The following is a 17362-nucleotide window of genomic DNA, read 5'->3' on the forward strand; positions in this document are numbered from 1 at the left end:
TTCGTCGGTCAGACAGCCTGCCGATTTTGGCTCGGCCGCGGACCAGCCGAGTTTGAATCGGGTGGCAAAACCCTCGGGTTACTGTCCCCCAATGTCAACTCGGATGCGGATTGCATCGGATACGCGCAACCAATGTTAAATCGGTTGCGTGCATCCCAGATTGACGGGGATGCGCGCATCCGAGGCTTAAATGCTGGCAGTGATAGAAATTCAACGGTACAGGCAGTACGTGCGTGTACAGGTCACGCCTGGTATGAAGAAAGAAGGAAGAACAGAAAACAACAACCCCTTGCGTGCAGTTATACGCAGGGGCTTTGGCACCTCTAACTCCTAGCTCATGCGGAGCCGGAGCCGGAGCGGGAAGAACCTAACACGCGTACAGTGCGCCCCTAGTATGGGCGCCTGTCGCGTAGCCAATTGTAGCACGGCTACAACCACCCCCCCCTAGACAGGGGCTGCCCCAGCACCTTCCGGGAGCAGCTGGCCGTCAAAACGGACGCGTATCTTTCGCGCCGGCTGAGCCGGGGTAACAGCAGAATCAGTAGCCGACGGGGCCGGAGTCTTTCCGGCACCTTTAAATTTTTTTTCTTTCACAGGCTTGGATAACTTTGCCACCGAAGTGGTCTTCTTAAGCAGGGCTTTGGCCACGCGGGGCTCAGCTTGCCGCTCCCGCTGAGCAATTGCGGGGGGCGTCGCCCACATCCCGTTGACCACCAAAGACCGTAGGGACACCGGCTTCAAGCTATTGCCGTTCACGGGCCTCGAGTATTCGTCGCCATTTTGGTCGTTAAGAATGTAAGCGTTATTTGGCAAAATTGCCTTGATCTCGAAGGGGCCAAACCATCGTGGACTACCCTTTGTGTGCTCCTCATTGCGAAGTTTAACGGATTGGCCCACAACAAGGGCGTCAATATCGCGAGCAAATCTAGTTTTATTATCGAAAGCGGCCTTGTTGGCTTCGGCGCGAATGGCAGTGTTGCCTGCGGCCGCCAACCTGAGCTTATTTAGCTGCTCAATCCTGGTGGCTAACTCGTGCTCTCCAGGACAGGCCTCATCTGCGGCAACCATGCGCCGCTTATCACCCAGAAGCCGCGGCTTGACGCCGTAAACCAGCTCAAATGGGGAAAACTTACTACTATCACTTGCGTGAATCCTGGTAGAAAACAGCGCCGCAGGGAGGAAATCTTCCCAGCGCTTGGGGTCGCCGGTAGTATTAAGGCAAAACAGCGCCTTCTCAAGTATACCATTGAACCTCTCACATTTCCCGTTGGTGCGGGGATGATAACCGGAAGTATTTAACTTCTTAACACCCGCCTTGGCCAAGAAACTGGCAAACCCAGCGGACAAAAAATTAGACCCGCGGTCCGTGAGGAACTCGCGAGGCAAACCAAACGGTGTGATTACATGATCAAAAACAGCTTCCGCAATGGCGTCAGCCGTCGCGTTTTTCAAGGGAATGGCTATTGGCCAAGAGGTACAATGATCCACTATGGTCAGTATCCAATTGTATCCAGCCTTATAACTCTCCGGCATCTTAATGAAGTCAGAGGACCACCTTTCAAACGGCATCACGGCAGGCAGAGGGGTCTGAAGACCCGTCTCCTGCGACGCGTGCGCACGCTCATGCACTTGACAAGGCGCACAAGTGGCCACGTAACTTTTAACGTCCTCGTAGCGCAGAGGTCACCAGCCTCGGCCTCGCAGCACTTGTAGAGTGCAATCGCGGCCTCTATGGCCCAGATCATCGTGAACTGTTCTAAGCAAGTCGAACCGATGTGCCAGAGGAATAAACGGCGAGCGCTCCAATAGCCCGGGACGCCCCAGATAAATCAGGGTTTCATTGTCCGGGTCATATAACTCAAACAACTTTTTGTTTTGCTCAGCTCTGATTACGAGCCCCTCAGGGACCCAAGCGGGGATCTCCCTTTTATCATGCAGGTAAGGGATCAGTAGAGGCCAATTGGTCTCATCAAGGACGTCGCCTATCTCGTCGACGAGTGATAGATCACTCCGCCGCGAAAGCGCGTCAGGAACTATATTATCAGCGCCTTTTTTATAACGGATCTCTATATCCATCTCTGCGAACTCCTCCAACCAGCGGCAAAGCCGTTTGGAAGGAAGTTTTTGGCATTTAAGGTAAACCAAGGACGCGTGATCAGTGTACACAATAGTAGTGGCGACTGCACCGTTCAAATAAACGTGCCATTTCCGCCAAGCGTGGATAATGGCCAGCAGCTCCCGCTCTTGAGCAGGATAATTGATCTGCGCTTTGTTGAGTTTGCAACTCTCAAACGCAACTGGATGTAGACGGTCGTCGTCGCCGTACTGCAACAAAACCGCGCCGACGGCAAAGTCGGACGCGTCGGTCTCCATGACGAAAGCCTTCAAAGTATCTGGGGTGAGGAGGATTGGTGTAGACACCAGTGCCTCTTTGAGCAACCCGAAAGCCGCCTGGTGGACAGGCAACCAAAGAATCTTCTCGCGTTTCTTGACTCCCCCAGCTGTCAAGCCATGCAGGGGAGCCGCAATCTTCGCGAAGCTTTTAACGTAACGGCGGTAAAAACCGCATAAACCTAAGAAAGCTCGGACGTTGTAGACTGTCGCAGGGCGCGGCCAAGATTGAATACATTCAATCTTTTCTTTCATTGGCCGGATGGTATTAAAACCAACAACGTGGCCAACATATTGGATCTCACGTAAACCAAAGGAGCATTTGGCTCTGGAACACTTCAGCTCCTCGTCCTGAAGGACTTGGAGCACCCGCCGTACATATGTAACATGCTCGGCTTCAGACGCCGAGTACACCAGGATATCATCCAGGTAGACCTGGACAAAATCATCGATGAATTCCTGTAGTATGTGGGTCATCATGCGCTGGAACGTACTGGGCGCGTTAAATAAGCCAAAAGGCATAACAAGCCACTCGAAGTGGCCGTACTTCGTCCCAAAAGCAGTTTTGGGCACATCCGCGGGGGCAATCCGCATCTGGTGGAACCCCTGCTGCAAGTCAATCTTGGAATAGAATTTAGCCCCACGGAGCGCATCAAAACATTCCTGAATCACCGGCAGTGGATGTCTGTCCTTCTTAGTGACAGCATTCACCTGCCGGTAATCAACGCATAAGCGCACCTTCCCAGAGGAAGGATTTTTAACAAAATCAATCGGGGAGGACCATGCCGACGTTGAAGGCCGGATAAATCCGGTGTCTTGAAGGCCTGAGAGTCTCTCCTTCAGCGTCCCCAAGAGAGCGGGCAAAAGCTGACGAACCGGCTGGTAGATAGGCGCAGCCGCACCTGTATCGGCCACTAAGTGCTCAATGACGCGCTTGCGTGTTGAGGCTTTAACAATAGGGGAGAAAAGATCGGCGAACTCGGCAGTCAGTGCACGTAGTTCATCACCCAACCTTTCATCTCCAAACGCAGTGGGCAGCTCCGCCGGCCTCTCGTCGCGCGGTCCCGAAACTCCCTCCGACTTGGTAAGCGCCAGCAGTTTCTCAGCTGCGCCTTCCCAGATACCTCGGCGCCTAAGGTGCTTTGGCAAAACAATCTCATCCTCGTCCGTCAGCGGCGCGAGAACAGTCTCCTGGACCAGGGAGATAGCGGGCAAACTCGGTTCAAAAAGAGCTACTTTACCGTTTGGGCCCTTCAAACACCACAAATTGTGTTCCCAATCCGTCGACGACACATGTGTTGCGATCCAATCACGCCCTAGAATCAAATCGTAGCTAGATAACGGCGCGATCCTACAGACACAAAGAAAATCCACCTCAGAAAAAGAGAAATGGATGTTAGCTAACCGGTTATCTTTATTCCTGTCTCCAAAGGCGCCGGCGACGCATAACAATGAGGGGGAGGAGAAAACAGGGAGTGAGTGAGATGAAATAAAAGAAGAAGACACGTAGGACAATCCGGCGCCTGTGTTGAGAAGGACTCTGGCCAAGTGCCCTTCAATCTCATGTAGGAAGTCTACACAAATCGTGCTCGATTCAGCCACCGCATTTGCGGCGGCTAGAGGCACGGAGCTCAAACTATTGTAAACAACGTCGGTGGCGTCCTCAGACAGCTCTACCAAAGTGGTTGTCCCCACGCCTGGGGTATCAACCAAACTCAGGGAGGGGTATTTCACCCTCAGGCTCGGCAGGAACTGTGACAGGAGATAGATTGCGGGAAAAGGATGAGGGAGGAGAGGTCACAGTAACTACAACAGGTGTCAACGGGAGAGACGGTTCCACATTGACTAAGCTTTTTTCTTCCCTTTATTGGTAGGGGGGTGGGCGGCTTCGTACGCCGCTTGGCGCTCCATCTTGGGCTCTTTGCAGTCCGCAAGAAGGTGATCCTTCAACCAACAGTTGTAGCAATACAGCTTTTTCTTGCCAGCCTTGTTGCCTCCACCTTTGGTTTGACGCTTGCCGGAACCGGAACCAGAACTTGCCGTCGAAGTCAAAGCTAAGGCGGCGTCGCCGCGGTACGCACTGTTGTACTCCATGGCCGTAACAACAACCTGGTCCAAATCCAACGGGGTACGTTGAACCTGGCAGCGGGTGATCTCTTTGAAAACCCGTTTTGCAAGCCCCTTCGTCAGACAATTGACAAAAGAAGTGATCGCATCGAAAGGATACCCGTGCGATTTCGCGCGGGACATCCAAGCACAATACCTAGCGTAGAACGCTTGGAGGGTCTCATTGGGGCCTTGCTTCAACGCGCCGAGCTCCCTAGCTAGTGCCGCCGGACTGGTACCTAGCGGGCTTAAACGAACCAACCAATGCTTGAATTCGTCCCAATTCCTGGGGCGAGTTCCGGCAAGGGCGGCGTCACAGTAATCATCTGAGGCCTTGCCGCCCAAACGGAGGCCGCCGACCTTGTGCCAGATGGCGGGGTGGGCGCTGCGATTGTTGAGGTGTACCGCCAACCTGCTAAGCCAGGTTACGGCATCATCGCCCGGTTGCCCCTTGAACTTCGGGTGCTCCTCGGGCCAGTACTTGAGGACTTTCAGCGGGTCCTCCTCATACACGGTCTTCAACGGCTCCGCGTTGACGGGCGGGGCTGGACCAAAACAATTGGAATCCGCCGGTTCCTTCTTCACAGGTCCGTCAAGATTCATCTGCCCAACAAATTGGGTCAACATCTTAACAATGTCACTACTATTCGTGGTAGTGTGACTTACAGCATCGTTATCGTACCCGATGAGATCCTCTTGACATTGAGGGAGGTCTCGGTGGTTATCATACCACAGACGCTTGGCTGGGTTCATTGCCTCGACCTCGCCTTTCGAGTACCGGACGCCATCCTGCGGTGGTTTAGGGACAACCTCGCCGCCAACGGTAGGAAGAGGTTGCTTCCCACCTGGGGGACTGTGACCAACGGGCATCTAATCACGGACAGAAACAAAAACAAAAGAAAAAATTTCGACACGTCAGTGACCGTGAAGAAAAAAACACCAGACGGATGCGCGCGCAGCATGCCAAACAGGACCCTGCCCCAGAGGACCAGTCAACAAGAGACTGGGGAACTCCAACTGAGGCAACCGTTACCCAGACCAAATCAAGAAAATTCTAATCTTACGTTTTATTTTGCCGAAGCGCAAAGAAAAGACTATGATTGTCATAGGGTGATGTGATTGGTATTATAGGAGAAACTGTGCCGAATGTGGAGTCGAAAAACGTCGGAAACGTGAAAAAGAACTCGCTACCACTTGTAGGCGGGCAAGCTACAAGGCTATAAAAATGGGCCTGCGGCGGAGCAAAGCTACACGCGGCAAAAAGGCAAACGAGAATGTGTCTGGATTTCCAACGACAGAGGATGGATGGGGAAACAGACATACAAAGAGAGGCCCTTTTATGAGGGCCGACAATGGAAAAGGAAACCAAACAACAAGAAGGATCCGTTGAATAGAAATTCAACGGTACAGGCAGTACGTGCGTGTACAGGTCACGCCTGGTATGAAGCTGAAAGAAGGAAGAACGGAAAACAACAACCCCTTGCGTGCAGTACGCAGGGGCTTCGGCACCTCTAACTCCTAGCTCGTGCGGAGCCGGAGCCGGAGCCGGAAGAACCTAACACGCGTACAGTGCGCCCCTAGTATGGGCGCCTGTCGCGTAGCCAATTGCAGCACGGCTACAACCTGGTGTCGTGCTAGGCCCCGCTTTCTCGCTGCCGGCCATCGCCCGCCATGCCCGTCAACCTCAACACCCTCCTCAACAGCACCCCAGTCTCACCCCCGCACTCCCAGTTCCACCCCAGCCACAGCCAGGGACCCTCGGCCATCGAGCTCGCCAACCTGCTCTCACCAGCAGTCGACTCCCATCGCGCCCTGCCCAAGCAAGCCCACCACCAGCAGCAGTACTCCGAGCACGACGAACAGCAGGAGGACGACGATGAGCACAAGCAGTTCCGCGAAGCCCTCCAGGCCCTCCCCTTGACCCAGCCCGCCACTCACACCCTGCCCGTCGCGGCCTTCAACCGCTCACGCCCTCCCAGAGCCGCCAAACTCGCCTCCTACCAACGCCCGGTCCCCTTCACCTCTTTCTCCTACGACGATCACCGGCTCATCAGGACCGGCAAACACCAGTTCGAGTCTCTCAGACCGTTCTCGGTCCCTCAGAATCTCGTCGGCTTCGACCTCAGTCATCGGATCGATCGGGCCGTCTTTCGAGACGAATCGATCGACGAAGGCATCGACGGACTCCTGATCAGGTATCAAGTATAACCCACACACACACTCAAAATAATCTCTTGGCTGATTTTGGTGACCTTTAGCCTGATAGGATTCTTGGACAAGGCTGATCCGAAAGAGCGTCTGGATCTGTGTCGAGGGGTGTTCTCAGCGAGCCTGATAACCTGGCGAGGCGTGTTAACGAAGCTATGTGCATCGGTGTACGAGACGGCTGGGGAGGGCGGAGGAGGGGGAGGGGGATGGACGAAGGAAGTGATGATGGTAGACGGGACGGTGTACATGATCGATGGGCCGAAGACGGCCGAAGAGCAGGGGGGCTCATCGGCCCAACAGACGTATTACGGCCATTCGTACGAGAGTCTGCTGACGAATCCGAGCGGGTTCGAGGACGTGAATACCAACACCCAATGGGTCTCCGTCGTCAAGTCTAACCTTAATGGGAACAGACTCATCCTCGGCGGAGAGGTCGATTGCATCGATCCGAATGCCTTCAATCACCATCGCCATCAGCTCGCTCATAACTCCGACCAGCCCTCTGAGACCGTCCCTATCGACCAGTTCATCGAAATCAAAACTTCGATCATGCCCGCTTCCGATCGCGATCACTGGAATCTATATCGCTTCAAGATGCTGAAGTTCTGGCTCCAATCCTGTCAGCTTGGTTCTTCCCCCAAATAACCGTGGTCTTTTTGGCTCTACGGGTATTGAACAGAGAAGATTGACTGTGAATCTTTGGGGTTTATATTGCAGATCTGTTGGGTGTGCCGAAAATCCATGTGGGATTGCGCGACCGGAGCGGGATAGTCCGGGGGGCGCAGGACTATTTGACGGAGGAGATCCCGGCGCTGGTGAAGCAGCGGCAGGCGAAGCCGGGGGGGCGATGGTCGAGCGAGCAGTGTCTGGAGACGGGGGGGTCGATCATCGGGTTTGTGCGGGACCGGCTGAGCAGGACCGCCGCGCCGGGGGCGCGGACTCGGCAGAGCGTGTGCCAGGCCCGGCTGGATACTATCGTCTCGCAGGAGGCCGCCCGCCGGCGCGCGGAGAGTGCCCACAACCACACGGGGGCTGGAGGGCTGTCGGACACCTGCGCCCGTCAGATCGCCGCGCTCGCCCACTGGCCTGTCTACACTCTCCGCTTCAGACCCCCCAAAAACCACAGCCTCCCCGGGACACTCGAGCTCGTCGAACGGCCCGCCGACGCCGTCGCCCACTCGGTCGCACAACGCATGTCCGACGCCCTCTTCGGCTTCCGCCATCCCCTCCTAAATCCCCACCACCATCAGCATGGTGGCTCGAGGGTTGGGTTCTTGCCCTTGCTTTGGATGTCTTATCTTGTACTGACTCGCGTCCAACTCGCGCTCGAAACCGAGACCCCGTCACGGAACTTGTACCACTCAACCTGAACCAAACCCTTACCCAATATATCCGTTTAAGTTTATGTATTACTTACACTGTTCTTACTGACGATAGACTTGATATAAATACAAGGATTAGTCATGAAAGCCCCCCCCCCCCCCCCTCGGTCAGCCGAGCAATCGGTGTGCCTCAAAACCATGTTGCTTCAGGCCCAATCAAGATGCACATGGATGTTTCAGCCTTATGAGGGAAACATCCTTCAAAAGAACACATGCGGGGAATGCCAAACAACGGGATAGTGAAGCGCTTGCTCTCAGAGAAGCATCCATACTTTTTTTTTTGGCCCGACTGCGCTGCACTGTTTATTAGCTCTTTGAGGGCTGCATACGCTACTTGCTACTTTCTTAGACCGGCCGCATTGTTTTGAAGGTTTTGTGGCCTCTCAGTCGCACTAGACCGTTAGCAATCTCGTAGCGGATTGTTCCACGTTATCTTTGGAGTTAGCGCTCACATTCTCATTTTACCTGCTGTGACAGCTTTTGGGGATAGGCGCGTAGCTATGCCAAAACACATAGCGTCATGACCTGACCTTCTACGGTTGCGAGCAACTGAATCAGTAATAAATATATGTGTATTGGGCGATGGAAGCAACAAAAGGATAACTTTCAGCAAGCAAAAAGGAACCCTAGTCAGAGGATTAATATCAGCACAGACTGTAGGATTCTGGTCTTCATGTACATGAAAAATCCCAACAGAGTGCAGCGACAAGAAAAAATTGATCAACCAATGAGATATGAGTGTTCTTTTGAGGTATGAGGAAGAAGATAGTGTAATTCCAGAAAACAAAAAAATCAATACCATTTGATCATGAGCTGAATATAAGTCTGGGAAAACGATTTTCAAAATGATTGTGGGGGGTGTAATTTATCCTCGCAAAGCTGTGATCTCAGCTCTAGGGTCGGTATATTTGGGATATTGAATGATTTTTGCTGGATGAGATTGAGGAGAGTTATCTGGGGTTGCAATATGTCCCTTAGGCTTCAAGATGCTTTCAAAATATTCCCTAAATTCAGGCAACTTTTGGTAAAGCAAGTTTTCAATATTCTGAATCCGATCTTCCAGATACTCCCGGATTGCTATCTCAGTCTCCGAGGCAACAGGTGCATCTTTGAAAGGGTGAGTAGCGACTACAGAGTCTATGTAAGCTCTTGCTAAGCTATTCGGGTTGGCTGGATTCTTGATGAATTTATTAGACTCGGGATGGTATACATTCAGAGCCTCGTCAAATCGGAATGAATTTGGTTTTGTAAATGAATCTGTTGTGAGATATTTAGACTTGGCATCCTGATCAAGTTGATTTAGCTGTGACTGAGTTACCCGAGATGCAGCCTGGTTTGTTATTTCCTGTGTCACTCTTGATGATAGCTCTCTGAGGTGTTTGTTCATATTGGTTTCAAATTGATCCATCACACCTTTTTGGAACTGTTCTGAGGTACCCAACGCCTTCAAAAAGTCTTGTTCATTTCCTCTAGCTCCTTGAATCAAGCTGTCATTGATGATCCCTTTTTCTGTCAGCTCCTGGACCAGTGGTAGATTGAACTGATAGGTTTTTTCAGCGTCTCTTCTCAGATTCTTCAACTTTTCTACTCTTGTAGATGCCTTGTGATCACCACTTTTCTCAAATATTCTTTCAAATATTTTAACTTGGTCGGTGAAGAGTTTACGAGTGGGTGCCTGCCAAAGCATATCCCATTGAGCTTTTTGAAGAAAATCAATTGAATCAACATTGTTCTTGATAGTATACCTAATTATTTCTTCTTCTTCTGGGTGATTTCTTAACCTTTCAAACAATTGTGATGGCATCACAGCAGTTCCGTAGAATTTCATAAAGGCATTTTCCTTCCATTCTAAATCATCTTTGGAAGCAATTGCCAAAATAGATTCTTCTTCAGGATTTGAATTCAAATGTTTTGCAATAACATTGGTAATTCCAGCTTGAGCTTGGCCATGAAGAGTTGGTTGTAATTTCAGGCGCATTTTCTCCAGAATGTTTTCAAATCCTTCTACCATGGAATAACGGAATACCAGTTTATTCAAGTCCAGATCCGGGGGAAGATTTCGAAAGACATGCTCAAGGTCCAAGAATCTTCGGTCTGTAGGGTATTTCTTCTTTAACTGAACCTCGCGAGCACTAGCAAGCTTCTCCAGGTTGATTTGTTTATCGGAATTGCCCTTTGGAAACATACCCAACAAAGCTGAGTAGACCTCTTTCTTTTTTATCTGTCCTTTTGCAGCTTTAACAGTGGTTTTCACTGCATCATCCAATTCTGTTTTGAACTGTTCTTTGATTCCTGGTTTGTTTAGCTCTTCCAACGAGTTTTCTAGCTCAGCAATGATCTTTGCATGGTCAGGAAGCTGTTCTGGTGGCAGCTCGGACAGCCAGCTTTTCCTAGGCAGATTTTTTCCATCAGCAATAAGCTGGTATTTTTTGAGGATTTTGAGGTAATCTTCGTAATATGATTCCATTGGGACTCTATTCTTGTCGCTGGGGAATAAGGGGGATTTCTCCTCAAGAGTCTTGGCTACAGACTTCAAATCGAAAGGCTTTCCGTCGGCTAATTTAAGCTCACGCTCATTCAAAGCAAGGTACTTTCCAATTGTATCCCTTGCATTCTCTGCCAAAAACACAGAATTTGATCCCAAAAAGTGAAGTAATTTGACACGAGCTGGGTGGTAAAATTACAATAAAAATATTGTGCTATTTGAAAGACTTACCAAATCTAACAATCTCCCAATCATCATGACGCTTCCTGAAGACAATCCTACTGCAATAAATAAAGTCTTTCCAGTATTTTACACTTACCAGGTGTTGTAATGAACCAGAAGTATTTGAGTATGAAATTCCAAATGAAGATCAATTATTAAAGCTGGAAACAAAAACTCACAAGCCCTGAAATGGTGCTTTCAGCATTTGATAAAATGCAGCAAACTTTGACTTAATTTTTGGAACCTTTCCAAACAATGGGTTGTATTTCAGTAGAGTTTGATACAAAATATGCAAAATTCAAATCAAGTCACACTCACCAGGTTTTTACCTTTTTCGGGGGATTCTGCTGCGGCAGGAATAGGGTTCCCAACTTTTGAAGGCTCGCCAGAACCTTGGAATTCCTGCTCCTTTCCAGATTGTGTGGCTGTAACCTGTGGATCACCCAATGCTCCTTCGCGGTTTGGGGCATGTGGGACCACTTCACCGGTAGCTTTCCCATGAGGTCTAAAGCCTTCTAAGATGGGCGAGTTGGCGCTTGAACTTCCGAGATGGACCAAGTCTTGTGTGCTGTCAAGTGTTTCTGCTGATTTGGTGGCGGTCGATATAGTATGCGGAGTGTTTAGATTTGCTAATGATCGAGCTCGAAGCCGATTAATCTCGAGAGAATGATAAGATGAGATGAAGCAAATGAAGCGGAAGAGGAAGAGGTATGCTTTGAAGACGTTCATTTGGTGCTTTGCTTGGATAAATCTCAAGTCGTAATAAGATCGAAAAACTTGTGACCAAGTATAGCGCTTGTAATCCACAATCGCAATAAATAAGACCGCGTATCAAGAAGCTACGGGGATTATATTTATATATGTGGCGGAAAGGAAGGCTTTTATAAATATGTTGGAACGCTCACCAACCACGCAATTCTTGCAAAACACAGAGGGTATTTATTATGGGTGTGGATCATCAGCTGATGGCAGAACAAACCATCCTCAGCGAAGTAAATATCTATTTGCAGTTTCGTGGATGACCTGTATCCTATCAAAGCCTTGGCAGCGGTATTTTCCGACCAGCAGCAAGCACTCCAGCTTGCCTGATCGTCCCAGACAGACAACAGCCTGTGTCATCGTCGCCGTGAGCGTGGTGGCTGTGTAGTGGGATGTTTACCGCCAGTTTTCATCTCCGCCTTTGGCAACCTCAAGTGAGGACGGGGAAGCATTTACATACAAGTTCGGTCAAAGACTTGGCTTACTCCCTGTAACATGCTAAGAGAGGAACCAACTCTTGGCCAAAACACATATTTATGTTGGTGTAAACAGGCTGGCGCAGTAAATCTTGGCAGCGCAGTACGTACCATTGACGCCCACGACTACGAATTAAGCGTCACTGTCGTCAGCATGTTATGACGAGGAGGAGTCTGGCGAGCTCGACTCTCTCCTTCGGAATCCAGGCTCTGCGAATGAATCTCGTTCTCCGCTCGAAGCTCAATCGTGTCAAACAGAGACCCTTGCCAAGATATACATTTCTGGCTGCGCGCAAGAGAATCTTGCTCCGGCGGCGGCTCGCACAGATTACACACCCGGACCATCGGGGCGCCCACTTAACGCAGTAAGGGGCGCCACCTGCGACCCGCAAGGGGGGAACGCCAGCTGGGCGTGGCTCCCCAGGATACTCAATTGACGTACACCACCGCTCGATGAATTTTGAATCAGCGCGTGGGCTTGGCTGCGGGGTCAGGAACAGGTCTGGCATGACCTCTCCTCCCTGCTTTTCACGACGGAGACGGTTCGACGCCGGCGATGGGTCAGAACTACGTGGGTCTGACCCATCCGACCCGCATGCCAAGCCAACACCGCCGACACATTGTGTCGGCATGATACGTGGGTCGATCAGGGGTCATGGATTGCCCAGCCGACCCCATCCAGCCCTGGCGAGCAGACCGACGGTGTCATCAGGTTGGACATGCCTGATTGGCTCCGTCAGCTTGATCACCTGTCAAATCCAAGTCCAACAGGACTCCGCAGCGGACGAAGGCTTGTCTCATTGAGCAAGCCAACGCCGCCAGCTGGTTGGACCTGTGTCGAGCCTCGGTCATGATCGGCTCGCCGTCCGGGTTAGCTAAACAATTGGTTGGGCTTCTTATTTTTTTTTTTTTTAATCAAGTCACCTGGATGCGCCTCTTTTGCTGTAAGAAAGAGGCTACACAGTTCAAAATTTTACAAAAAAAAAGTAAAACAAACAAACATCTCAAGAAGAAAAGCCTCCAAACTTTACAGGAATACATGTTTTGCTGTCTATATACGACAAACAGGGAAGTCAGGAACAATGCTTTGTGCCGTAGCGGTTATTGGTGGCGTTGCGGTGTAAGGACTCCAGTTGGGAGTCCTTCACTGTTTGTCGAGTGGGGCATAGAGAGGGGGACCTCAAGACGAGATCTAGTTCACAGGGCTGTATATTGCAGATGAAGGGGACAATCTGGCTCAGAGAGAAGGGAAATCAGTTCTCTCCTAAGTACAACTAGAAGAAGGAGAGATTAAAATGGAATAAAAGGCTTACCTGGCTCAGAGAGAAGGGAAATCAGTTCTCTGCTGAGCCAGGGAAGAAAGGGGAACTGGCTATGTATCTAAGTGTGAAATGTCTTGTGTCACCTTGTGAACCCCAAGTGAGGGAGGGGGTTTACATGCGGCCTGGCCAAGGGTCGTGGCTGACGTTTGAGTCCCGATGAGTGAACTTTTTGATGGGCAAGCTCAATGACCAGCCAACACCCACTGTTTTGTGCGGCCACTGTTGGAAGATACACCAACAGCTGCCCTTCCGTGGGCCCGCTGTTGGAAGATCAGCCAACAGCCGGCATGCTGTAGGCCCGCCAACAAAAAATCCCAATACATCCCGCTATGAAACATTAGGTTGGTCACCCAAATTTTTGGGTGGGGTCGGGGGGGTTGGGCCGACGCAATTCATTACGTCGGCACCCAATCAACCGCAACCCGTGGTGTACAGGCCCCACGCCATACGTTCGCCCTAGTGGGCGCCAACCTGTATCGACCAGATGACACCTAGGCCGGAGGGGGCGTCAACTTGACATACCGGGGAAGCAGGTCAGGTTGGCACGGGCAATGGCAGGCGCTAGGCGAGGGGTTTGGCCCTCCTAACGACACCCGTATGGGCGGCATGCGGTCCCTTGGTGTGTTGTCAGGGTATGACTACCTGAGCCGTCCCCTGGGAAGCCCAGGTGGCCGGTTGGATGCCGCCATTGTGGCATCATTCTTGTCAAGCGCCGCTACTCCGCGCTGGAATGGGTAGCCCATCATCAAGGGTGTCAGGAGCAAAGCCGGGTGGCCAATGCTAGGCCTTCATGGTGGTCGACATGGGCCACCGGTGGCGGGCGCCGCAGGGGCATCATGGGAGCCACCATGGATCTGGCAGGACATTAGTGTGGGCTGCTCAGCAACGGCTGCGGCCACTGAATCCATTACGCCTGGGCAGCTTGGCGCAATCACACCGTCAAGGGTCCCTCCTTGCATCACGCTAGCAGTAAGTCACCCATTTGTGTAACTTGGCCTATGGTATTGCACAAAATGAACATAAATGAAGCTGACCAGAGGACAAACTAAAAAACTAAACACTACTACGCTACCGCTGATGATATGAGGAAAGAAAGAGAGAAAACCAAAGCAAAGAGAAGAGGAGAAAAAGGGAAAACCAAGGGGCCGGGGGAGGGGGGGCTTCAGGCCATCAAGGACATCTTGATTTGGACCTTGTCATTGGTGGGGGACTTGCAGTTGGCTGTGTCAAGGTTGGCCAGGCCTGCGGCTAGCGCGCCTGGGGATCCTTGGGTTTGGGTCTCTTGGCGCTGCAGGAGCGCCGCAAGACGGACAAAGATCATCACGCTTTGTTCAGACTCTAGCATCTGTGGGGATGGGTGGGACGTAGTGATGGGCGGTGTAAGACTCAAAAGTGGTAATGAAACCCTTTTGCTGAATGGTGAAGGGTATGATGGAGTTGCAAGCTCTGCCCTTCTGTTATCAGTCAACAAGACCTACCAAGCTCAGCTTGGCAAGTTTTATTAAGTGATAGGTCTGGTCTGTTCCAGATGAAATCTGTTTGACTGGCAATGTGTAAGTGTTTTAATTACTTTGTTATAAGGGTTGAATTGTTGTTATAAGGGTTGATTTATTGTTATAAGGGTTTTAGGATTTGAGTGTGGATGAGTGTTGGGTGAGTTGTGAGTTCTGGGTGAGGAACTGGGGAGCAGGCCACTGGGGGTGGAGAGAGCTCCTTTTATAGACAAAAGGGGAGCCCCAAAGGGGCTTGTGGGTTAGGGTTTCAGCTAATCTAGACAACAGGGTGAGGGATTTTAGCTGGTGGGAGTAGATACAAATGATGTCATAGCCCCTCAGGGGCGCATGAATGGTGTCAGAATATACAACAGAACATTCTAACGCATGCATGAGGTGACAGTAGACTGCATGAGCTGTCATACAGGGGGAATTAGTGTATACACAAAGTCTGAGGCTGCAGAAACAGTGTAAATGATGTCATACTATGTATATAAAGGAGTGTATGTAGTTAATATGTAATGAGTGTAGCCTGACAGGGAGATGTATGTTTGTATCCTGTGATATGTATAAGTGTACTACTGTGAAACTTGGGTTGAGGCAGGTGACAGCTGGGTTACTGGGGCTGGCCGTGTGATAGGTGTCCATGAGATGTAACTTCCACGCTAGAGGGGGTCCAGGGGTGCTTCCAGTGGTGACTAGGGGTGAAATTGGCCGTAGAATCCATTTCTGGGGTCCATTTGATGGTATCTTGAGGCCTAGTATGAGTAATTATGTGGCATAGAAAAAACTTTTTATTTTTCCACTTTTCCGTCTACCACAGCGGGGGCGGTATGGGGGGTCAGCAATCAGAGGTAGGAATTGGGATATGCAGGGGGGGATGAGGGGCACGGCCGATGACTCACGATCTCAATTTGGGCCGCTAGCTCTGCTTGGATAGGCGAGATGGCAAGATCGGCGTAGATCTGCCGCGTTGGGGTCAGAACTATTGGGTGGGGTGCTAGGTCAGGCAGGTTGTCACCCTGACTGGCGCCTGATTGTTTGAAGTGGCTGAACGTGTTGGACCCGCCTTGGGGTGGAGGGGGAGGTGGTTCGCGGCAGATGATCCTCGGGAACTCGGATGCATGTCAGCAATGGTCCTGGGTGGGGGGACTTACTGTTGTTGCTGGGGGTGCCGGCCCGACGGCTTGTCGGGGTTTGGGTCAAACTCATGGGCACAAACGACATGTAGGGCTGAGGCTGATGGTTGTCAAAGCGAAGGGGATGGGGTGGTGGTGACGGCAAGGTGCGGTGGGTTCCGGTGGTTGGTGGTGTGGGAACTTGGCTCCTATGTAGTCCCTGGCCAGGGGATCTCTAGGTAATGGTCGAGGGCCCGCGGGGTGGGACCCTACTTGGCTGGTGAGGCTGCGTCAATAGCTGCGCACATAGCCCTAATCGGGCTTATGCAATCAAGCTGATGCAGCTGCGGGGCGAGTGGCGGACCTTGGGTGAGCATCCCCACCAACCAACAGACCCGCCCGTGAAAGCCGGGTTTGGCCCGGTCGGGCCCCTGCCCGTGATAGCGGAGGGTGAGACAAGGACAAAGTCCTTGTTTGCCACCCAAGGCGGCAGAACTGACTATTTTTGAAGCCCTTTGAATCAAACTGTGATTGCTTGGAGCCCTTCAAATGATGGACGCCTTGAAAGGAAATTGGGCTTGACCAGTGAACCCGCACTTGACAGAAGTTTTTCAGGCAAGTCATTTCCGATCATCCCTTGCATGATGGGATCAGGAGCTCTTGCTGCTGCAATGGGGTCCAGAGAAATCTGCCTGCTTGCGGTTTCACACCGCTCAATGTTCCGTTGGTGGGCCTCGGAACGGATATGGCGACTCCAATGCTTTGTCCCCCTCGCCAGGGGACAGAGATTGCAGTAGTATGAGTTGTCAGAGTAGAAGAAGTCAATGTCGGGGTTCATTTTCAGTTGCGTGTTCGGAGAGAGGTTGTGGGGGTGATGGATCTGTGGAGGTGATGGATAAAGGGCCGGAGCGGTATGAATGAGAATCAAGGGGTGCTGCAACACCCCAGTTGAGCGGAGAGGCCAGGTCCCTGCCAAGGGAACTGCACAGCAGGGGGTGTTTCCTCCCCAGTACGGTCTCATAGCCTGTAAGGGTCGCCGGCCTGAAACAGCGGGCATGCTCAGGTCGATGGCCAGCGTCATCAGGTCTCCAAGAGGCCGCCTCGCCCGCGCGGTGGGGCCAGACACCTCAGTGGGTCGCCACACAGGCGACCGGGGCATGTAGGCAGCGTGGGGGCGGCCCCCTGATGTGGACCTTGCATGCCGCCTACCTGACCCGGCCGACCCGGTGGCGGCCCCTCGTGGTGCCACGGCTGCGCAGGTGATTGATGCCTGCCTGACCATCCCGACCGGTTGGCCTGCGGGACGGATGACCGGCAGGCGCCCAGACTGGCATACAGCAAACTGAGGTGGGTCCTGACACCACCTGGTCTTAGGCGCCCCGCCCCCTATCACAGTGACG

The 17362-nt window shown here is 51.8% G+C and overlaps 3 protein-coding genes across 3 annotated transcripts; 1 reads left to right on the top strand and 2 right to left on the bottom strand.

Moving 5' to 3' along the window:
* Positions 1–6168: 6168 nt before the first annotated feature.
* Positions 6169–8075, top strand: PtA15_2A887 (uncharacterized protein; the record flags this gene model as incomplete). Its single annotated transcript, XM_053166953.1, has 3 exons — positions 6169–6692; positions 6756–7324; positions 7423–8075. The coding sequence occupies 3 exons, from the start codon at positions 6169–6171 to the stop codon at positions 8073–8075; spliced, it is 1746 nt and encodes a 581-aa protein (XP_053018125.1).
* Positions 8076–8952: 877 nt separating this feature from the next.
* On the bottom strand, positions 8953–11523 carry PtA15_2A888 (uncharacterized protein; the record flags this gene model as incomplete). The annotated part of the gene is made up of 4 exons (XM_053166954.1): positions 8953–10703; positions 10804–10886; positions 10974–11038; positions 11113–11523. 4 exons carry the CDS (start codon positions 11521–11523, stop codon positions 8953–8955), a joined length of 2310 nt encoding a protein of 769 aa, XP_053018126.1.
* Positions 11524–14513: 2990 nt separating this feature from the next.
* Positions 14514–16071, bottom strand: PtA15_2A889 (uncharacterized protein; the record flags this gene model as incomplete). Its single annotated transcript, XM_053166955.1, has 3 exons — positions 14514–14696; positions 15750–15829; positions 16002–16071. The coding sequence occupies 3 exons, from the start codon at positions 16069–16071 to the stop codon at positions 14514–14516; spliced, it is 333 nt and encodes a 110-aa protein (XP_053018127.1).
* Positions 16072–17362: the final 1291 nt, after the last annotated feature.

This window comes from Puccinia triticina, chromosome 2A (assembly GCF_026914185.1).
Source record: "Puccinia triticina chromosome 2A, complete sequence".
Classification (NCBI taxonomy): Eukaryota; Fungi; Basidiomycota; class Pucciniomycetes; order Pucciniales; family Pucciniaceae; genus Puccinia; species Puccinia triticina.